Below are 24,157 nucleotides of genomic sequence, written 5' to 3'. Positions count from 1 at the left end.
GAGGAACCTCCTGGACTGTGCCTGGCTGGCTGAATGGCCCTTCCAGCAAACATCAGGGAAGTTAAAATCACCCACCACAACCAGGGCCTGTGACTGTGAGGCCACTCTCAGCTGTCTGTAGAAGGCTTCATCAACTTCCTCAGCCTGATCTGGTGGCCTCTACTAGACACCCACAACAGTGTCACCCCTGCCAGCCTGGCCCTTAATTCTCACCCATACACTCTCAACTCGCTCCTCATCCGCCGTTGGACAGTACTCAATACATTGTAGTTGCTCTCTCACATAAAAAGCAACTACACCACCTCGCCTGGCTGGCCTGTCTTTCCTGAGCAGGACATGACCATCCACCACCACATTCCAGTCATGTGTGCTGTCCCACCATGTCTCTGTAACTGCCACCAGGTCATAATCTCCTGCCCAAACACAGGTTTCTAAATCCTCCTGCTTATTCCCCATGTTGCGCGCATTGGTGTACAGGCATTTCAGGGAGTGAGCTGAGCACACCAATTTCACCCCAGGGGTATGGGAGGCCTCCCAGTCTTCACCAATTCTAGAGTGCTGGCCCACTGGTGCAAGCCCAGCTACAACCCCATCTCCCTTCGAGTCTAGTTTAAAGCTCTCCAAATGAACCGTGCTAATTCCTGTCCCAGCATCCTTTAACCCCTGTGAGATAAACCTTTTCCACGTATCACTATCCGGACTGGTGTCTTATAAAACCAGCCGTTATCAAAGGATCCAAAGCCCTGCCTGTAGCACCAGTCTTGTAGCCAAACATTTATGGACTGAATTCTTCTATTCTATCCCATGTTGGCACTCAAAAATGGAAGGAGGGAAGAGAAAATAACTTGCGCCTCAGACTCTTCCACCAACTGTCCAAAGGCCTTGAAATCTTTCTTCATTCCCCTCAGACTATGGGATGCAGCTTCCTCCCCACCTGTCTGGAAGATCAGTAGTGGGATAGATATCTGAAGTGAGATAAGATGGATGCCAACCTAGGACAAGAATTCATAACTCATTCCAATCCAAACCAGAAATGCAGTGCAATATCCTCCAATTGGCCTTACAGAGCTGCTTGTAGCATGTCATAAATCCTGCGCCAATTTAAAAAATCAGCGAAGAACAAATCACAGATAATCTGAATGAGGAAATATAAACCCATGTGTTTTGTGACCTTACCAAAGGAACTCTGCCTACTAGCAGAGATTCAGTCTCATTATGTAGGGCCTTCACATTCACAGCTATCTCCATGGCAGTGTTTCTGGTAAGGCTCTAGGGAATAAAAAGCATGAAAATTATTTGAAGTGAGTCAAGTCAGACTGAGAATAAGTACTTCGGGCTTACAGCACAGATCTTAAGTGTCTTCTCTTAGAAGGAATACATCAATTTATCTCTGCACTGACAACTTCCTCAGCACTGAGAAAAGAACAAAAATGTAGTATGAATTTATTGTCTTTTCCCCAACTTCATTTAATCTGACCTAATGCAATCCTGAAGATCACCAAGTGACCAGCCACCTGTGAGATGTATTCACAATTTTTATGGATGACAAAGGCCAGCAGAAAAGTTGTGGGCCTCATTTAATGACTGCTGAACCAAATTGTTCACCTTATCCTTAGCAGAAGTAAGCTGTTATCCATATTTCAAGAAGGTTAACTAATATATTTACCATATGAAAATTTTGGTTAGATATAGACAGCCTCTACCTAATTAATCTTTTTTTGTGTTCAAACCCTGAAAACACCCAAATTGTCTAGTGTGAAGAGACAATCCAGGAAACTCATTTCCTCTCATCCCCTTTGCATTCTCTGCATAGTGCTTGGATGACAATTAAGCATGAAAACTTCCACAAGAATTGACCTATATGTAGTAACATTTGTTGAGCCTCTGTCATGCCTCCACTGTGTGTCTGGGGACTTGCCCACATAGTTGTTTGCAAGCAGATGTGAACTTAGCTTACTTTGCCTATTTTTTTTGCTGTTTGCTGGCCCAAGTTTGTTTTATTTATGCTCAGAGCTACATTAGTACACCACCTCACTTGATCTATTAAGCACTGCTGCTGCATCACTTTGGGATGATCACCGCTGGCTGTGGGCCAACGTTGCAGATGAGGTGAAGTATTGACTGCTTCCAAAAGGCAACAGACACAATCTTACTGTGCCACTCATCCAAACTCCCTATCTCCCTTTGACTGCTCACTTCTCCCTGCAACAACACCCAGAAGGCCCGCATTTTAAGTGTAATTAATGCCCCTTTCTAAAGTCTCATGTTCGCAAAAGAGAGTATCAGCTGGAGAGGACACTGATGAATGCAGAAACTGCATCTTCTGCCTTCTCAGGTATCACATTGACCTAACATCAGGAGGGTACTCTCCTCTTTAATACTCTTCTGTAAAAAGGCAGCTCTCCTAACTCCCGTTCCTGGTATTATTAATACATTTCAGAATGATTGAGCATGATCTCTACAAATTCATCAGCTATGGGGTGTTCCTCTGTGCATGTGAAGGGTTGAGATCCCTGCTGCTACACAGAGCAGCACCTTCAAAATCGGAACTTTCCCTTTACTTTCACCTTAGAAAAAGTGGCAAAAAAGGGGACAAGATACAGCACCCATTCATCTGTTAGGCAATTTCATTTAAATTTGATCATCTGTATGTATATTTAGGAGCCTTGTTTATCAAAAATTTCAAGAATTATCATCCAACTTTTTTTAATACAGACACAGAGAGTACAATGCAGCTCCTGTGTCACAAGCTTATGCAGGCAGATATTATAGCTTATTTCCTTATACAGATACTATAACTTATTTACTTATAAATAAATCTCTGTTCTTCCTTTACCTCAGGAAACCTCGGGTTGGCTTTATTTAATGCATGCGAACATGCATTAACAGCATGAGCAAGCTCCTGCTCCAAGAGGCCATGTATTTTTGCGGCTTCACAGATCCTACAAAAATATTAAAAAAAGAGAGAAATATTTCTTACTCTTTTTAAAGAAAAATTCTGAAGAGTACACAACTTTATCAGATAAGAAAATATACAGAGATACGTTTCACAAAACACTTTCCAAAAAATACAGTGCTTTATAACAAAAGTTGAAATACACGTATCTCTTCAAGCAACATGGCACCTCAAGTAAATGATATCCATCACACAGAAGACTTATTTTGCTATGAAATACTGAGACACATTTTTTCATCTTAGAACACAAATGCTATGCCAAAATTGTACCAAAAATGTTGGGGGCTTTTAATTTAAATAGACAATAGAGGAAAATCCTGGCACATTAAGATAACTGACTTGAAGTTATTTTAAAAACCATGACACCTTTTTCACAAGGCATATCCTTCAGATGTGACAGTAAAATGGGCTGCAATTATCTGAGATTCTGGGAGGTCCATCTGTAAGTACAAACTCAGGATCACCTCTACAACAGTAAAGTTTTTAAGCTGTCTTGGCTAAACTTCACTTTGGGTAATTTATAACCTAAATTATTCTTCTATGACTACTAAGTCACCAGTACAGTTTATGAAAGGAATGTGTAGTTGTTTAACTCCTTTCTTATCAATGCAACTCAATGGATTCCTTTCAGTCTCCTTCCAGTGGTGCCCAATGACAGGATAATGGGCAACAGGCACAGACTGAAGCACAGGAGGTTCGATCTGAATATAAGGAGAAACTCCTTTACTTGGAGGGTGCCAGAGCACTGGCACAGGCTGCCCAGAGAGGCTGTGGAGTCTCCTTCTCTGAAGACATTCAAAACCCACCTGCACACATTCCTGTGTGATCTGCTCTGGTGAACCTGCTTTAGCAGGTGGGTTGGACTGGATGATCTCCAGCAGTCCATTCCAACCCCAACCATTCTGTGATTCTGTGACATACTCCAAGAACTGATCTTGGTGCTTAAGATAATTTGTGATCATAATGAACTGAGTAGCAGCTTTATAAAACGTTCCAATTTTTTAAAAATGCATTTCTTAAAAATTCTAGTGTTTTGTTTGTTTGGTTTGTTTTTTGGTTTTGTTTATTTGTTTGTTGTTGTTTGGTTTTTTAATTTTGTGGGGTGGTTGGTTGGTTGGTTGGTTTTTGTTTTCCCCCTGTAGAAAGTTCAAGTGTGTTCTTTATTAAAATACTTGCATCTCAGAAAGAAAGTCGTTCTTGAAAATAAGCAAGGCTGTGGGATCAGTTTTATACGATCAGCTCACCATCATCTCAGCCCATTTAAGTTACTGAACTGTCCAGGGACACAGAGATGAGTCTTTTGAGCATTAGGAATGAAACAGAAAGCTGGCAATGTGGGCTTTTTAAATGTTGATGTCTTTACTGTTTACTTGTACAATATTTTAAGAAAACTTTCAGGTTTATTGAAAAATGCTCATCCTTTTGAAATTCTGAGTAACAAGGATTTAAAGAGAAATAAGGTCAGGAGAAGTTAAAGTCAGGTGGATAAATCCATACTTTTGACTTCTAAAGTTGACTTCCAAGGGTTTTTTTTCAAGAAATATGTATTTGCTTTTGCATCAAATGAGAAGTTACAATCAAAAGCCTCTCTGCAGAGAAGTTTTCCAGTTTTCCATTTCCTCTGCTCCTTCGGAAAGTTGGTTTTCATAAGAAGAAAATACGAAAACACACAAAAATAAAATTACAGAAATACCTAAGAAAAGCATACTTAAACAAGTTGAGCCTCAAAAATAAGATAAAATAAAATTGAAAAAATTAAATAACTGATAGAGTGGCAACTAAACATTAATCAGAAAATGGAAAATATACACTTCTATGTATGCATTTGCATGAATAATTCAGTCTTGGTGTACAGGCTGCCAATTCAAACTTATTAATTTTACTGTACCTGGTAATAAGTTCTTCTGCAGCTTGTGAGCACAGCTGGATCTGTGCAACTTCTTCTTCTGCAGCCAACTCAACAGCCTGCTGAGGGTACAAGGGAGATCGAATGACAGGTTTACAGGAATCATACTTCTGTTTGTCTTCCCAAGACTTCAGGGTGTTTTCAAAGGCCTAATCAAAATGAATTATACATTCAGTTCACAGCACTTGGAGTATTCTTACTTATTTAAAAAATAATTTTATGTGCATTTTCATTTCTATAAGATTTTAATTAAAATTAATTTAACCAATAACTTTTTAATTTTATACAAATACAAGCCCTATAAATCATACAAACTCTACAAATAATGACATGAAACTCAATATTATTGAAACTTAATATAGAGAATTAGTAACTTCTGAAAGCTCACTTTCTCTCCCTGCTTTATCCTCAGTAAGCATCTTTCAAAACAATAAAAACACAAAGACAGTGATAACACAAGCATGGATAGTAATAAAGTAATAAAAGATTCAAACCTGAAAAACGGTGTGAAAAAGGTAACAAATTTACTAAATATAGTTCAAATGCCATTAATTGCACCCTAAATTCAGCATCCAGTTACTGGATGGAGAACTGAGGGGCAGTTACACCTTCCACCCTGTAATCCCACACAAGCATGAACTCTCCCTGTAGCTTTTGACTGCATTGACTGGGCTCTGCTGATGGCTCTTCTGTCTGAGACTGGGTCATGGGGGAGAGGGAGGATTAGTGGGATGGAGAGACGCAAGAGAAATCTGCAGAAAGTCATTCTGAAAAAAGTTATAGAGCTTTGCTTTCTCTTCCTGAGAAGGAAGGAAAAGAGGGAGGGAGGCAGGAAGAGAGAGAGAAGGTGAGAGAGACAAAGAGAGAAAGAGAGAGAGAGAGAAAGAGGAAAAGAGAGGAAAAGAAAGAAAGAAAGAGAAAGAAAGAAAGAAAGAAAGAAAGAAAGAAAGAAAGAGAAAGAAAGAAAAAGAAAGAAAGAAAGAAAGAAAGAAAGAGAAAGAAAAAGAAAGAAAGAAAGAAAGAAAGAAAGAAAGAAAGAAAGAAAGAAAGAAAGAAAGAAAGAAAGGAAAGAGAGGAAAGAGGAAGAGAGGAAGAGAGGAAGAGAGGAAGAGAGGAAGGGAGGAAGAGAGGAAGGGAGGAAGGGAGGGGGAGAGGGTGGGAGGGAGGGAGGGAAGAAAGGAAGGAAGAAAGGAAGGAGGGAAGGAAGGAAGGAAGGAAGGAAGGAAGGAAGGAGATAAAATCTTGACTGTTCTTACTATACATTAGTAAGAATAGAGGGACAGCACTAATAAAAGTGATAAAAGCTAAGAAAGAGCTCTGTCACTTACACAAAAGAACAATTCTCTATCCAACTTATTACAGAAATTATATAACAGTAAGTAATTATAGAAGTTCCGTAAATAATTAAAAACATTTTTGTAAGCACTGTTTTTCATTCATGTTGTAACTGAATCAAATTATTACAGAAACCAATGTTAGTGACGGTATCTTATAACACACTTTCTGCAACATACTCTGTCTCGTGTTAGCATCTGAGCTCTGTTTTTATGTATAATCTTAATAACTCCTGGGGGCTGGATCCATGCCTCTCCATCGACTTGCACTGGAACTCCTTCATCACCAAGTATGGTGATCTTCACAGACCGACACTGGAAGAGAACAAACACATTATTTTATAGAGCAATAAATATTAATGGAACTGACGGGCCACCTGAAATATCTTAATTACTAGGAGCTGTGGCTTCCCTCCAGGACTGCGTCAAGGATGAAGTGCTTTTATACTTCATTCATCATGGAAGACAATTTGTTACCCGTTAAAATTAAAACAATGTCAGCACTTTATTAATGTATAGGGTGGTGGTCATCAAGAGTACCGCTACTTGCCAGCGTCCCAAGCTGCTGCCAACCATGTTGCGTGCTTTCAAGTCACAGACAAACCTGAGCTATCCTGTGGTGCTGCAGTTTGATGACTCTGGACACTGCCATCTGCATGCTGCCAAATACCGCAACAACTTCCAAGATTTTATCATCGAATGATGGAGCCCCAAATATCTGAAAGGAAAAGAAAATATTCCATCTTTGATGGTTAGTCCAGTGCTTAGATTGCCTGCTCAGTGAAACACAGATTCGTTTACAATTTGTTTTCAACATTTAAATATTCTTATTTACTGCGGAATAACTACACTTCCTCTCAAAAGCCACGGGAGTGAGATGCCATAGACAGTAGGCAAATATGATTTTAAAATAGCATTTCAAATATCTGAATGACAGGGCATATTTTTATAAAGGCAGGATGGCATGTTTCAGCGTGCAGACTAAGAAATGTTTTTCAAGGCAAGATGAAAGGCTGATTCAAATCTCCGCTTGGTTAACGTCCTTCATATCTAAGAGGTGCTTGAAGTTAAGAGGAGTAATGGTGTATTTTTTTCTCAGAAGTGCTTATCTTATATTCTGCATTCTCTGGAAACCAACATCTGAGTCCACACTCGGCTTTGTTAAGCACAGCTTTCATACTGAAGAGGATCTTGTTTGTGCTGTATACAATTATCCACTGTAAATATGAAAACGGCTTCTGTGTGGAACAAACATCCTGATATCCAGACAGAACACCAAATTTCCATGAGCTTACAGAGAGCGCAGGAAGTCTCACAAGTGCCATTGCCAGCTGGTGCCCTGCGGGGGAATTCAGCCACATCATGGGGCAAGTCTTAGGCTTGACTTCAACTGGGTCTGGTAGAAGGTACCGCACTAAGGTCACTTGACCATTTAATCCTCATATGCAATAGGGAGCAACTAGGGAGAAAAATCATCAGGAAAAATTACTCCAGTAAGAGCTTATTAGGTAGAGAGATCACCTCTCTAGATGGTACTCAGACCATGTCAGCTGGCGTCATGGGCAGAGCGAGCTGCATCAGAGACACCTGAGAGAAGATTTCCTGGAGGTGAGGAATACAAGGGTGCAGATCCAGGACTGTGTAATCTAGATAGTGTCTGCAACAATGGTCCGGGGAGGGAGAGGATGCGGAACAGGCTGAAGGACTTTGATCCTTGCTGCCCACCAAGCCAGCAGGAGCCTTCACCTCCGTGCAGTGAGCACTGGCTCTGGCAGGAGGCTGAGGAGGCCTTCTCAGGGAAAGGGTTGCACAGCACAGTTGCCATAGTTTGGTGCCACATCCAGGTGATGTTTCCCTTCAGAGCATCCCAGGCTTGCACAGATAGGTCTTGAACAGATCAGTGTCAAAGAATAAAAGGGCAACTTCACTTGGTCTAGCATGTTTTGAAGCAAAAGGTTTCTCCATCTGAGTTTTTCCAATTTCCATGGAACTTTTTCCGTTTTCCACATGGGGATGTGAATGTCTTAAAAAGAGCAAGATGGTGATTCTATTATTCTAAGGTACAAAGTATGGAGACTCCTTGATCCATCTTTAGCAGCTATAACTGACATCTACTGGGATAGTTCTGCATGGATTAAGAAAAAGTAGTTGTACAATTTCATGATATTTTGTGTTTCCATTTTAGCAAAAGGATGGGCAAACCACAACACAATCTGCTGTGTCTCTCCAACAGTAAGGCATATCTGTACTGAAAAACAACCATATTATTATTATTTTTTTTTTAATATAAAGCCAAATAAGTCTCTAGAGGTCAACATTTAAGAAACAATTCCCTCCTTTTCTGTTGCAGGTCATGTTTCCAGCCCGTCTTCTGGACACTAAAAAGCTATGCCTAAGCAAGCCCTGCTCAAGTTGGTCAGCATGCAGCTGCCCTGCTTGGCTCAATTATGTTTCAGGAATAGTTACATCTGTCAAGGCAAGGTCTTTATTTTGTCCTGATAAGCAGAACCAGCAGCACTTCAGATCACCACCACTTCTGATGATCAGTCACTCAAGACTACACTAAAGCAGTGAATTATGCTCCTAACTCTATCCAGAACAAATTTGTCACTCTGCTGGCACATCTGATCACCAGAAGGCTAAGAATATCAGCAAATTTTCTCCAAGACACACACACTTGCTTTGTACTGGTATGACAGCTAGGACAGATCTTCTCTCTCAGTCAGGCAGTCCAGGGAGAAAAATAAACTCCTGAGCAGGAGCTGAGCAGACGTTAGAGATGCTTTCAAGTTATGAATACGAACATGCAGTATAGAAAAACTTCAGATATCCATAGCCAAATATAAACACAACTGCCATCCCCTGACAAACACAAAAAATAAGAACAAGACATTGAGGTAAGTTTAAATATTTTTTGTGACTTTTACATGTGTGTATGTCTGTGTAGATATATATATATAAGGAAAGGATAATAACTCACAAGAAACCACAAGCATTTTGGAAAAAAAAAAATCATGGATTGTCTACATTAAAATCACAAGCTAATTGGCAACTGCAGTTTTAGGTGATCCAAACCTCATAGCCACTAAATCAGGACATGCAGAATTAGGATAATCTGCTAATAATTACAATAGTCACACTGTGCGTGAAGAGGATGGCAGCAGTAAGACTTCTCCAAGTTGTAAGATATTTAGGTATCCATGTAGCATAACATTTCTTAGGAGATGCGAGGAAGAGGGGGAAAAAAGATATCTTAAAATATTTTGGAAGCTCATTGAAAATAATATTTAAAAAACAGATGACCAGTCCCACTAAATTATCAGTCACTAAATGAATCATTCCTCATTTTCTGAATCATCATCCTTAAGTCCAAATCTGAAGAACAGGAGGAAAATTCAGGTATTAACCATGAGTGATTATCGTTGTCCACTTTGCTTATTGTTAGAATATAGCAAACAGAGGAATCTGTGCTTTGAGAAACCTTATTTACAGGTATTTGTAAAACAATATAGAGAGAAACTATTTGTGTATCATTTTTTATAAAATTAGTTTCTAAAAATACTGTCTCATAGAGCCAATAAAAATCATTATGTCTTATTATGAAGTGAACATGACAAAAGGCAATAGACAGTGGAAAAACATAGCATATATTTTCAATTAAAAAAATAAACAAGACAATACAGCTTAACCTCCCTGAATACGAGTTGCTATCCAAACTATATGCTACTACTATTAAATGCAAAGAGCACTTAATGGTATTTATTGCTGGTTTTGCCCAGGTTACTTGTCTTTTATGTTACTCACATCATCTTCTTTGGTTCCACCCCAGAAATTAGTCCCACCAGCATAGCTGGGAATGTTTAGCACAGCTATGCCCTGCAGACTTGGAAGGGGGATGTACTGTCCGTCACACTGTAATGGATAAAAGCTCATTCAGTATATAAATGTGATAAAAGTAATCAGCCATTTTTAACACATGAAGCTTCAATAGAGCTGGCAGGGGAGGACAGAGTTGTTAATGGGTTTGACACAAGCCTATTCCACCCATGCTGTGAAGCAGCTCCAATACAAATCTCCATTTTCACATCCCTTATTGTGAAATTCCTCCTGTACTTAGACCCTATTCTGTCTATAAAGGATTAAAAATCTTTTTGCAATGAAAAAAGCTACCTCCCTGAGCGTACACAGTAAGATCACCATGGACATTACAAAAAGCTTCATTTATCCATTCAATGACTAGTTTTCCATCATATATTGGCACTCCTGAAATTGCAATACGCTCATCATTTAGGTAAATCCATTGGGGGGGGTGGGGGCGGCGAAATTAAAAAAAAATCGAAGACTATTTCTAGCATAGCCACAAAGACGTAGTTAAATGTAAGTGTTGTTAACACTGTATGCTTGGCTTCCTGTAAAAATAACTTCACTCTCCTCCCAAAAGCGCAAAGGTAAATCTAGGACTGACCCCACAGCTGTTACCCTGGTTGTTACTCTGTTGTTGATTTGCTCCTATGACCAACCATTCAGTCCTTCTTTCTTTCCACTTCATCCTCCAAAACCCATATGCAACTCCCAAATCCTGCTCAACACGATCACAGGATGCTGTAGGTCAATCTCACCCTACTTATGGCCAAGAGTAGATTTACATAATCAGTGAACTTGCTCTTGACTTCCCACAGTACCACTGCCTGCACAGGCGAGCCCAATGATCTCAAACCGCTCCCCTGGGCTAACAAGTGCCATCCTGCTTGAAGCAAGTTGGAAATAAAAGGTCATAAATGCAGGTGTCACTTTGGGGATCATGAATTTGCAGGTGAAGCTGCCTTTGAAGAAGACTGCTAGATGACCGCTAGTTGCCAGTCCCACAGAAAGATCTTAAAATCATACAAATGAAATGGAAATCCTCAGGAAATAAGGACAAAATCGGTAGCAATTTTATCAGGAGGAGAAAGAGATGCAAAATCATTTCCAGAGTATGCTTAGTGCTCTTTTTATGATTTAATCTCAGCAATAAGACAGAATTTAACATTTTAATAAAAATGTGACAGTATCCAAAATATGCTGTGATATTAATAGATGCTGCACAACCACTTCTATTATAGCAGAGGTCTGCCTCCAGTTCCTGAAATTGATATTTTTAATTTTCCAATACTTTGGACCTCATCACACGTTTTAGCATAAGGCTAATGCTATGCAAGGCAGTTTCTACTTCCTGGTTTATTTCCAGAAATATTAAAAAATAATTATAGAAAGGCCAGATTTGAATGCTTTATTGAATCTTATTTGAATCTTAGTGAAAAGATCCTTAAATTAGAATTCTATCTGCAGCATACATAATGTTCTTTCCTGTCATTATATTTGCTAACTACTGCATAATTCTTTGATAATTACTCAATCCTTAGATAACAGCAATCTGCTGCTGCCAGAGAAAATCCTCCTAGATCTCAGAGGAGTGAGAAAGAGTTCCAGTAACTTGAAATTATTCTTTCAACTTAAAAAACTATCATGAACTTCCATATGAAATACTTACGATGACATAAAAAGAGAAATGACATATGTTCTCTGTCAAAATCCAGCCTAGATACTACTTGGGTGAAAATAACTGTAACTATCCCGTGGCTTTTTTTATCGCATTTACAGCACTTTCAAGTTCCCAGTATCATGAAGAAAACTTAGATTAAATGGCAGGACTTAAAAGACAAAACCCAGTATGTTTAGATCATTTACACTGCATTTGTTGTTGCTGTGATAAAATCTTGTTTCTTTTGTGTGAATGTCTCAAACACCTACTAATGAACTTCTCTACGGGTGTAGCTGGGCTTCTTGTGGTGCACATTCAGAATCTCCTCTCTTCTGCCAGTAATTTTTGACTAAGATTACCTGTGTGTTTTCCCTATATATGTAATCAAGTTTTCAGATAGTTTAAAGTTAACCTGAAGGATTAAGACTCCTTATCTCTTTCCTTCTGTTTAGTGTATATTTGTTTCTGCTGTCTTTAAAACCTGGTTTCCCCCTTGATGCAGTGAACATCAAGAAACATATCCTACCTAAATGTTTTTTGTTTGTTTTTTTTTTTTTTAAACTCAGTAATTACAAGAAACATTATAGTGGCTATTTTGGGATATTTCAGTACTGACATTTTACTCGAAAAAATAAAACCCACCTGGGGAACCACCTTTTACATAGCACATTTTAAAACAGTGCCTTTGAGATCAGCTTGGGTTGACACAATAACTCTGAAAGGTTTCAAGAGGAAGCCCAAATTCTTCACTACACATTGTAGAAGCAAGAAACTAATTCTGCCCATAAATGAAATTTACCTCAAGTTGAACTTTTTGTTCTAAGTTCTTGTAAGTCCTCTGCAGTAGCTCTTTTGTGCCAAGAACTCCATACCACATCATGTTTTTTGTCCGACTTCTGAAAACAAGCAAAACAAGATTCACATGTTGAAATTCAGACATTATTACGCCTTGCATTGGTAGGATGAGAAAAAGTTAAGAAATTCAAATAGAGGTAAGGAAAATAAAATAATTGAAAGGTCTTGGCTTTGTTGCTGACAGTTATATTACCTGCACTTTTCAGGGTGCTCTTCTCGTTTGTTATTAAATTCTAGTGAAATTTTTGCATCTAACCCAATTCCAAAGTAGTTGTTCATGACACATTTTTCTGAATACCCCTCCCTGTTAGAAGAAAAGAGATAATTAGATGTACAGCTGGACAGCACATGGACACACAGAGCTTTGACCAAGATTGTGGCTGGTGTCAGAACAGATACCTCAACCAAGAGATGTCAGGAGATGTTTCCTCTGAGTCTCTCTGAGGAAACCCAACAGCAGTCGAAGAAACTGCTTTAATCTTTACGAGGACACTCTTCTTCCTCCACTATGAAGTGCCCAGAACTGCTTCAACATCTTGCTGGCAGCTGAGGTTGCGTTCAGACCAGCGGTTTGGGCAGGAAAAGCCAGCTCTGAAGGACTGCTGTCCTCCTCCTTTCAGAGCCACTGGGCAATGGGCAAGTGAGCAAATGTCTCCTAAATTTGAGAAGAAACTTCTTCTCAGTGAGGGTGCCAGAGCACTGGAACAGGCTGCCCAGGGGGGTTGTGGAGTCTCCTTCTCTGCAGACATTCAAAACCCGCCTGGACGCCTTCCTGTGTAACCTCATCTGGGTGTTCCTGCTCCAGCAGGGGGATTGGACTGGATGATCTTTCAAGGTCCCTTCCAATCCCTGACATTCTGTGATTCTGTGAATTCTGCACTACTCATAACTTAAATGGCACAATCCAGCCTGCTTTCAGAACCTGAGGTCTACTGCCAAATGACAGCAAAACAGAAACTCATAATGGAAAGAAAAAAGATTAAAAAAAGCAAACTAAAGCAAAACAGTAGATTTGGGAAAAAAAGTAGTTTCTTACAGTGAATCTGGATCCGGGTCAATAAATGGCGTAGCACCAAATGGATCAATGTTTGCTAGCAACATTTTGCTAATAATTGAACTTCCTGCAATAGAAGCAGCGAGACCAGCCCTCAAGCCTGATTGAAAAGAAAAACAAACAAACAAATTTGTATTTGATAAACAGAGAAACATATTGTCATAACATAAGCCACATACTGAGAGATACAATATTAAATTTGTACAGGGAATGATTATGATTCTATCTCAGCTTTTCTGTATATCATTTATCTTTCCAGGTCTCTGACTCTCTTGAGCAGAAAGGTGCTTAATACCACCACTGAGAAATTAAAAAAAGAAAAAAAAAAAGAAAGAAAATTCAGGATTTCAGGCCAACACTCACTGGCTGGCATAGTAACCAAATGGGTGACGTAACATCCAAAAAGATTACTGGATCTTTTTATTTAGTTTAATCTTCCTATCCAAACTGTCCATGATTTTCCTTTGGTCCTTTCTAAGGAATACCCTCACCATTTTTACAACTGGAAGAGTCATAGTTTAACTTAATTTGTGGAAAGGTCACAGCCCTGCCACGCCTACCCTGACTAATAGCAAAACCACTCTACAAAACGGTGTGGAACACATGTAAACAAAGAAAGCACCTTCTAAAAGCTTTCACTTAAATTGACCTAAAGAAAAATATAAGCTCAGTTCGATTATGTTTTAGCTAAACTAATGAAGTTAATTAAAACAGTGGTTTACTGGTGCCTCCTAGTACTAATTGCATTTTGATAAAAGCTGATTTTTTTCAATTGTTTTTACTGCACAGCAGCTTTCTGTAGTTTCAGTTCTCCATTTGCTAAGATGTGTCTACAGACTCTTCTGACTCAGATGTTTGAACCTTACATGGCTTTGTCCCTCAGCCCCTCCATAGCCTCCACTGATTAGGATCAATGATAGAACGGGGGCACCAGTGGGTGAAAACTTGGACACAAGCTGGCAGTATGTGCATGCAGCTCAGAATGCCAGCTGTATCCTGGGCTGCATCAAAAGGAGCGTGACCAGCAGGTCGAGGGAGGTGTTTCTGCCCCTCTGCTCTGCTCTGGTGAGACCCCACCTGGAGTCCTGTGTCCAGCTCTGGAGCCTCAGTACAGGAAAGACATGGACCTGTTGGAGAGGGGCCAGAGGAAGGACATGAAAATGGTCAGAGGGCTGGAACAGCTCTGCTGTGAGGACAGGCTGAGAGAGTTGGGGTTGTTCATTTTGGAGAAGGTGCCAGGGAGACCTTACTGCAGCCTTTCAAAATATTGAGGGGGAAGTTGTGGATGCCCCATCACAGGAAGTGTTCAAGGTCAGGCTGGATGCAGCTGTGAGCAACCTGATCTAGTGGTAGGTGTCTCTGCCCAAGTCTGGAATGTTAGACTAGATGATTTTTACATGTCCCTTCCAACTCAAACCACTCTGTGATTCCATGAATCTAAGATCCTGAATTTCATTTTTCATCCTCCAGAATAGAGGAGGATGCTACGATCTGCTACATTTGGTGTTGTGCCAAATGATCAGGAATCTTCTACATTCTTCTGCATTTCCTACAACACAAAGATGTGTAGATGTGTATGTCAGTTCAAAGAAATTCAGCGCTCCTGGCATGAAATCAAAATTGCTACTTGACAGCAAGCAGGGGAACAGGAGGCAAAATTAAAGTTGCGTAAGGAACAGTAGATTTCAACATCATAATTACCTGGGCAGATAATCCTAGTGTTAAGTACTGGGAGGTTTTCTTTGCTTGCAGCCAAAGCTGGAGCAGAGAAAGAGCCTGTTTGAGAATGGATACCTCGGCTTGTACGTCGATCTGGAGATCGTGGTGCAGTTTTAGCTGTGCAGAAGTAAAAGTAATAGCACTAATTAGACCTAATGTGACATTATGAAATACATAGCTTTTATAGCCCTGACAATATTTCAAAAACATTAATCTGTTACCATTCCACGACAAATGTCCTTCCCCCTCACACCATAGTTTTTCTTCTAAATACAGGGAAGAAAATTCAGAAACAGGTGAAATGACAAGCACAAATTAAAATGAATAAGTGTGCATGGCATTCAGTATGAGGAGTTTCAAACTTACGGTTCAAGCTACTAGGAAAAACTACCTTATATCCAGCTTCAAATGCAATAGTAATCAATGCTGTAGTAAATTTCTGAAAAGCATGTTAATGAAGTAATACGAATTTAAACTTAAATTCAATCTATATTTACTTATTTGCTAATAATTGAACTTCCTGCAATAGAAGCAGCGAGACCAGCCCTCAAGCCTGATTGAAAAGAAAAACAAACAAACAAATTTGTATTTGATAAACAGAGAAACATATTGTCATAATATAAGCCACATACTGAGATATATATTATACAGTAGATTATTATTTACAACAATTTTAACATAGATAGCTACTCTAACCCACAGACAATGGAAATACCTGATCAACAGCCACACTAATTGCTTCAAGCAGCTAGAATGGCCCCCCTGCCTGCACCAGGTTTCTGAAAACATCTGACAAAACTCTGGCATCTTTATCTACATCCAAACTGAAAACGGCAAGGGAAGGGAAAAAGCCACGTTTGCACATACTTGCCTTCTGCAGTTCAGAGAGATTCTGGGGGACATCAGTTTCCCAGAGGAAACCCAGCAATTCCCAAAATAACTGAAATAACTTATTTGCTAAAATTCTCCAGAAGATGGATGAATAAAACCTCATGACAGAGAGCAAGGTGTGGTAGCTGATGTAATTGCTATCCCTGGGGCTGCGTATGGAGGTGACGAAGAAGGACGGGCTTTGCAGAGGGCTGACCTCAGGTGCTGCAATTTACTTTCCTGGCAGAACTTGTTTCATTCAGACTGAGAGAATGAGCCAGTCCTTGCTTTAGCCTGGGGAAGTTAATCTTCATGAAATTCAGCCCTGTCAGACATAGCCAGAAATGGGTGCCCCAGGGAAGAAAGTTTGTGTATTAGCAAATGCTTTGCTATAGCATTTCCATGTGTATGTAGAAAGCTTTTGCACACCAGATGACCAGAGACAGACGTTTCTTGGCTACCTCTGCTCACAAATTATCTCACACGTTTACACTACTTCAGCTTAGGACAAGTTCAACTTTGACCACCTGAAGAAGCTCAAAACAAAAACGGAAATTACTTCAAAGTGATCTGATGTATTCCTCTCAAAACCCGAAAACTAATTCAGCAAAAATAGAATGATTAGGACTAGCACCAAGAAAGCAGAAGAAAAACACCACCACGAATGTGGTGGGGCAGAAAAAATATCCCTTTTTTTGTAGCAGGAGGTGACAGATCAGTTCATCCCAATCATGATAACTCAGCCTGAGAGTAACATGGCTATACTGTGCAAAGCCATTAATGGAAAGAAAATGTTGAGTGGGAAAATCTAGAGACAAAGGTAATAACAAGAACCAGGGTTTAGAAATAGTGTTCAAATCAATTCAGGCCAGGATTTGGGCATTTACCTTTTTTTTTTTTTTTCAAATGATGATAACCTAGCAAGGAACAGTCAACAAAATGGCAAATTCTTCACCCTTTTGTATCCCAGGAATAAGATTACACACCCTTCTGGATGACTTGCTTAAGGCAAACACAAATTATTAGATGCAAGACAGGGCTAAGTGGGTGAAATTTTCTGGACTGTTTTATATAAAAGATTTAACAGCTGTATAACAGTCTTAGCAGTTGTCACAGAATTATGACAACCATACAACTCAATCACTTGTATCTGTGCACAATAAAACACTGTAATAGTGTTAAAACATGAGAAGGAATAAAAACCGCAAGTGATATCTAGCAAGAGTTATTAAATATTTAGAGGAAAGTAATTAACATGTGGAAAAATATTATCTTCACCAAATGACCAGGAAGGTCCTCGGAGGGTAAAATATAATATTCAGTACAAAATTAACATTCATTTTTCATAATACTACTGAAAAGTTCACAATGCTATTCACACAGTCTGTTCTCTCTGTACTTGGGAAGAAGGCAGTTATATTAAATAGGAAAATCAACACAACAGCTGCTCTTTATTTGACAGATGAGACTCATGGGGATAACTGCAATAAAGATAAACTTTTGCTGTTCATGCTCTGATAAAAACAACAGAGCCCTAATGAGTAAAACTGGTGTTTCATTGCAGATAATTGAATTCATGTTTCATGCTTTTTCCCTAAACACCTATCCACTGACAGCTTTAATATGCACTCTATTTCACACATATCAGATGTATGAAGAATCATACAGCTCCGGAATAAATGCAGAAATTGTATTACCAAGAAATAAGGGGGTTTTATATATTTATAAATATGAGTATACATATGTGTATATTTTATTATATATTTACGGCAGTAAGATTGGGTCGTCTGTAGGACTGGCATCTTCTACGAGCTACTACTGAAAATGAGCAATACGCATCAACTCCTATAACGAAGGTAAAAGGAGAGGGGCCAAAGAAGAGACAATCATTGATAAAAATCTGAAATCCATTCCTGGAGAAAAGGAAATGTGAGATTCTAAATTAACAGAAGACCCAAAAAACTAAAGACATATTTCTAGGGTAGGAGCTACCAACACAGGCATGAGCTTCAGAGCAGAGCCTCAGGAGGACATAATCTCTGGAAGATCTTGGTGTGGGTTAGGGTAACAGAAGGAGATGCAAATCCCAGACAAATTTGCCGACAACTGCTTTTGCCACAGGAAGTTCCTTGCTAAATATCTAGAATACGGCTTTTGCTGTCCACCGGCTACCACTATTTCTCCGTGACCTGCAGTTTATCTCAAGACCTCACCTGCAGTGCATCACTGTCGAGTTCGGTAACATGGCAAAGACTGGAACTTCCACCTATAGTAAGAAGCAGCTTTCCTAATGTTACTATGCAGCTTGAGACTCTTGAATAACCCTGACACGTGAACTATCACTCAGGACAAAAGGCAGCGTTGATGTTAGTGATGGGAAATATCCAAACACAGACTTCTGGCTGGACTGGCTTGACGACAAAACCAAGCAAGGGAGGATGTAAGTGAGGCTCCCATTTAGACAAATCATCCTTCCTTCTTCTACTGCAGCCACTCACTGGCAGATTTCATAAAGGACACAAAAAGGAGAGATTTCACCCTATCATTTAAATGTGGGAATTAGTACCGTGCTATTTCAGGAGATGACTACGCTCTAAATATCATTTTATGCATAGTGACTGAACACTGAATAGACAAAAAGAATGCTACCTACCAATAAGCTGGTCTAAACTAAGATCACTCTATATTCTAATTGCTTTGTACAATCATTGATACAAATCATACAACTGATCGTTGATACAAACAATACAACTGGGTTCTTTATGTTGCATTTTAAAATCCAGCATGGGCTACCCACACACAAATGCTATTGCCTTTTTTGTGGAGGGCAACCTGCGGAGCCCAACAGTGAGGACAGAACAAGGGTCCCACAGGAAAGCAGAAGCACTCAAACAGCAGCAGCTGATAAAAGTCAATCCGACCAAGGACAGAGCAGGTAGGCGGCTCTTCAACTTGGAAAGCAAGAGCACCTTGGTATAGCGGCTTGCTATAAGGCAGCTGATAGCTGCAAGGAACCAGCTGGACTAGTGACCTGTATTTGGGAAAACAATGCAAGAAATTTTTCAAGGGAAGAAGCTCTAGGACACTGAAGACTGGTTCAAATTTCTGCTCTGGATTAGACAAATAGAGGAGGTGACCTTAGTACTGCCATGTCTCAGGAGACTTCCATGCTCCAGTTTCTCTTACATTCTTTCCTGCTTTACACCATTCCACTTAATATAAAAGACTTAAATTTCATTCTCTTTGTTCCACTAATTGTCTTAAGGTAAGTTCCCAGCTGAGACATCAGAGTTTCATTGTCAACATAATGAATAAATATGCCTGTTTCACACAATTTGAAATGACTGATAGAAATTCCTGTAATGTACCTTAAAACACCTACGACTGAGACATGCTATTGCCACCGTTACGCAGGCTCTGGTCCTTGCTCAGGTTCAAGTAGGAAGGTGAATGTAACCACTGGATTAAATGCAAGAACTTCTCCCCACAACAAGTACCTTCTCACCTTTGTAAATCCATTCTAAAAGATGGTTCATCTCATCTCCTGCATTTTTCCTTCAACTTCTATTTATCCAAAACTCTTAAAATTTATGACTAGTTTCCAGTGAAACAACATGCTAGTATTCTTAATTATGGAGCGAACTATGCTCCATAACACAACTATAAGGAGACAGCATAATTTAAGATTATTGTACTCCTAATTTACTCACTTGAAGGGGACTCAAGTTCCTTTGTATCTTCCTCTTTTTCCTCTTCTTTGGATTCATCCAATTCTTTGCTATATTCTAGTGGGGACTGGTTCACTTGTTCTTCACTATGAGCATTCTGCTCATCCACAACTGCTTATTAAAAATAACCAAACAAAACCAAACCAGAACATTTCAAGATATTAAAACAAAATCTGCATAAAAGGTAAATTAGCTTTTTTTTTCCCTGTAGCTTTAAGTTTAAAAATATTAGCAAAAGATTTCTATTGCCAATTCAGTGAAAGAGAGTCTAGCGATCTTTTGCCCATTGATAACAATTTGCTACCAGAAACTTCAGTTTTGTGGAGGATAATAGTTATAAAAGAAACAGACATATGCACACATATGTATGCATATATGCAGACAATCATCAACACCCAAATATGCTGCATGTCTTTTCCTTGCAGCTTGTAAAAAGCACATTATTTTATCGATGTAAAAATGTAGAAATCAAGCTTTAATAATGAAAATTTACACCAGTGAAGAAAAAAAACCCCTGCATCGTTATTCTATCAGTAAAGATCAAAATGTTGCTGATGTGCACCTTTTTCTGCTTGTTCAATGATCTGCCTCACCGCCTTCTTCAAGCTGTTTGCCCGGAGCATTAACTGTTCCCTCGGTTTGAAGAGTTTCTGGGTGGAAGACTTTGAGACACACTCCGCTAATTGCTCTTTACTTTCAGACAGGGATTCTTCACTTGAAAACTCTTCTGCTTCTTCTTCCACAATGGGGGGAGTGATGCCTGGGAGAATGGGAGCAGCCTGGGCTTCTGTGTGAAGAGCCTGGAGCAGTAGGTCTAGCTTCTCATTTAACTCAGTGCACTAAGACAAAGTGAAAAAGAACATACACACACACAAAAAAAAACCCCAGTGGCCGTGTGAACATTTAATGAAATTAAGTATCAGATTACAGGGAGGAATCTAATTTCTCTATGCAGTAGGATTTAAAATTGTCTGTGTCTAATTGTTTATGTAAAATCCAAACCCAGGTTCAACATTTTGAAATATCATGAGTAGGCCTGCATTGTTTTTTGCAGACAGATCCTGTGACACCCAATGAGATGAGAGCAATCATAACAAAAAAAACCTCTACCCTCACACAAAAATAACACCCTGTGCTAATCTCAGCCTGCCACGTAAGCAGGGTACGGATTAGATCTTACTCCTCTACCGATGGCCAGCAGCACAGAAAGAACGACGACAGATTTGCCCCTACCATGCATTTTAAGAAATTATGGGTGCTCAGTACCCCAATTTGCAGAGATAACCTACAGCCGAGCTGTTCAACTGAAAACACATAGTGGTTTTGGGCTTGCTTTTTGCAACACAGCTGGACATTTAAGCAAGTGAGCTGTCACAGAGCAAAGAGGCTCAAGCCAGAACCAACCACTGTCAAATACCTCTACCCTTGACTGAGCAGTTGCTCTCTAGGTACACTGGGAGAGAGGTGATTTTCTGTCCTTAAGGGAAAGGAAAACAACACTGTTTGGCCCTGGAACAGTAAAAAAGAAAATTCGTTTTCTAAAATGTGCACTGAATAAAAATGAGAACCAGGAACTGCCATTTAGCAAGTACATTTCCTGACTCTGGGATTGTTCACGAAGTTTTTTCTTCTTTTCTTTTCAGCTCACGTAAATTTTGTGCCTCATACCAGATTCTTCTGGGGCTTTTCAGTGCTTTTGCAATATGACCTCTACAGTTTACAGCTTAAACCATTATTTTCAACACTGTAATCTCTCTTCCCTTTATTCTCCCAGCATATTCTCTCTTCGTTATCCCATTGTTTTCCTGTAGCTCATTTAATCCCTTTCAGAGAAAAGTGTAACTCCTAATGCAAAATTTATCTCTATGTACATTACCATGTACTTTATCCTTTCTGAAGGAAAAAGAAAATGTAAACAGAGTTTATAGACATCTTATAGTTTAAAGATAGTTTGGAAATAACTGTTCTGTGCACTATGAAGAGAAGATTTTTGAAGTCACTGGTTGAAATGGAAGCCAAACTGGGCATCCTGGAGAGGTTTAAAAATTACACACCTATAAGCTATAACACAAAAACACAACTGTAAGCCAGAAAATAGTCATTGTCTTACTTTAATGGCCATGGTATCAGCTTCCTCTGCATTTTCCATAGGTTTTTCATAAGTCTTCCCTATTTTGGCAACGAAGTCTTTTACAGTTTCACATAATATTCTTCAAATAAAAACAGGAGAGGGGAGAAACCAAATGAAATGAAGTAGATATGTTTTGAATACTAAATTCTTATGGCAATTGGTTTATGTGCATATTGCAATACACTGTTCTTGTTGGAAACTGAACTCTGATCAGACTTGCAAATCAGATGATACTCTTTTCTATAGCTTGCCAAATTCAGGCAATAAGCTTTGAAACAAAAACCCTTTCCCCCTTCTTATTCCAGCCTTTGTACACATTGTATCTAAGTCTCCTATTTCTAAGAAATGAAATAAACACAACTAATTTTATTAATTCCCTTGCTTGCACACCTTCCAGACCAGAGTTGTTAGCAAACTTGCCTTCACTTTGTTAACTTCAAACAGAGTTTTTAAAGCTCCTGTGGGAAGATGAGGTCTAGAAACCATGGTGAAAATCTACTGACATTAATGGAGCACATCTTAGACGAAAGCATCTGGCCACACATCTGCCATCGCGCTGCCCTCGCTTTTGAACCAGAGCTGACTACAGAGGCTGCAATGAATTTTCATTGTGTAAATCAGAGAAAGACTTGGATCTTATTGCCTGCGCTGTAGACAGACAGCAAACTCACTAACGAGGTGTGGATAATTGCTTAGTACTGTTCATTTGGTTGGAAGTTATTTGACAGAAACGAAATAGATTTAACAAGACACAGACACAATGTTGAATTTGGAGCTATAGTAATATCCTGCAGTTTAATTTTCAACATGTGCAATCAATGTATACTTAAAAATGAAATCTTATTAACTTGGTTTTAGCAGAAAAAAAAAAGACGTGATATTCAGATGTATTTTTGAAGATACTGTCACTGGTCTTTTGCATATCACAAAATATAGAAGTTTCTTCACAGAGAAGATACACACAGAATACTTCTTATTTCAGATGATGTCCAAGATTTGCCAAATAATTATATCTGATTTTTAAGTGTTTCAGTTTTGGGGAATATACACCTGTTTTCTGAGGCTACTATTTATTGAATTGATATAGACAAAGCTATGACAAAGCTACCTAGCTGAAGTTCTGCTTCACATTGGTAAAGTTGTTTGTCCTCTTAACTATATGGATATGCATAAAATAAAACAGAAAACAGTTAACGTTAAGTAGATACCACATTTGCATTAGTAACAATAAATTTCATATTTAAGCTGCATACTGACTTGGAGTGATTTCAACCAACTTTATATTATTACGTGATTTTAAAATAATGTTGGTGTGTTTACAGTTAACATGTCCATTACAATGGCACCACATAGAAATTCTGCAGAAAAAACATCCTCTCTAAAACATATACATCAAGATAGATTAAGCCAGGCCAGCTGGGCCAGCCATAAGAAAATCAGGCTTACACAGAAGGTTATTATGGTTATGATGTTACACAGGGGATTTATGTCACACATCGTACATAAAACCCATCAACTCACTTGGCAGATGATATGACAACTGAGTGCTGATCAGAATTGAGAATTTTTGCAAGATGAGCAGCAACTGAGTCCTCATAAGCAGATATCTGAAAATAGAGAAAAAAACACTTCCATTTCCATGCATTTCAGCAGTTCAACACCAAGTAGTAAGTTAAAATGCCTCCAAAAATAGCAGGATTTTCATTTCTGATCTAATACAAGGACGAGCAGCTGGCAATGCAGATTCTACCTGCATGCTGTATTTTATGTAGCAGATTTTTAATATTCAAAGTGCCACTGCATCTAAGAACTTGATATACAGTTCTTTTCCTCCTGTAGAGAAAACAGTAAGTTATTTCTAGGCTAAAAGTAGTCCATGAGGCAGAAAAAATTTTACCTTCTTTTTAGATTTATTGCAACCAAAATTATTATAATATAATATATTTTATTTCTAAAACAAGCACAGTTTCCACGAAACTTTTTAACAGTTTTGCAATATTAGAGAACATGTAGCCTTGGTCTGACATTGGAAACTGAGCTGTGTACAATGCAACCCCATTAAAATCTCAGCCAGTGGAGCCCC

The 24,157-nt window shown here is 39.0% G+C and overlaps 1 protein-coding gene across 2 annotated transcripts in view; it reads right to left on the bottom strand.

The window, feature by feature from the left end:
- The window catches only part of DGKH (diacylglycerol kinase eta), a gene marked incomplete at both ends in the record, with an annotated part of 161,055 nt that overhangs the window by 13,076 nt on the left and 123,822 nt on the right, over positions 1-24,157 (bottom strand). For both annotated transcript variants that reach the window (XM_080352427.1, XM_080352428.1), the window contains 14 exons: positions 1,177-1,269; positions 2,837-2,942; positions 4,845-5,011; positions 6,377-6,511; positions 6,801-6,914; positions 10,001-10,108; positions 12,517-12,613; positions 12,766-12,876; positions 13,609-13,726; positions 15,328-15,462; positions 19,926-20,054; positions 20,506-20,782; positions 22,054-22,153; positions 23,596-23,681. In XM_080352427.1, the coding sequence (XP_080208553.1) occupies positions 1,177-1,269; positions 2,837-2,942; positions 4,845-5,011; positions 6,377-6,511; positions 6,801-6,914; positions 10,001-10,108; positions 12,517-12,613; positions 12,766-12,876; positions 13,609-13,726; positions 15,328-15,462; positions 19,926-20,054; positions 20,506-20,782; positions 22,054-22,153; positions 23,596-23,681 (1,776 nt within the window). The remainder of the gene's footprint in view (positions 1-1,176; positions 1,270-2,836; positions 2,943-4,844; positions 5,012-6,376; positions 6,512-6,800; positions 6,915-10,000; positions 10,109-12,516; positions 12,614-12,765; positions 12,877-13,608; positions 13,727-15,327; positions 15,463-19,925; positions 20,055-20,505; positions 20,783-22,053; positions 22,154-23,595; positions 23,682-24,157) is intronic.

This window comes from Nesoenas mayeri (assembly GCF_963082525.1).
Source record: "Nesoenas mayeri genome assembly, chromosome: 1".
NCBI classification, from domain to species: domain Eukaryota; kingdom Metazoa; phylum Chordata; class Aves; order Columbiformes; family Columbidae; genus Nesoenas; species Nesoenas mayeri.
The sequence above is the reverse complement of the archived record's forward strand: the minus strand, read 5'-3'. Positions and strand labels throughout refer to the sequence as shown.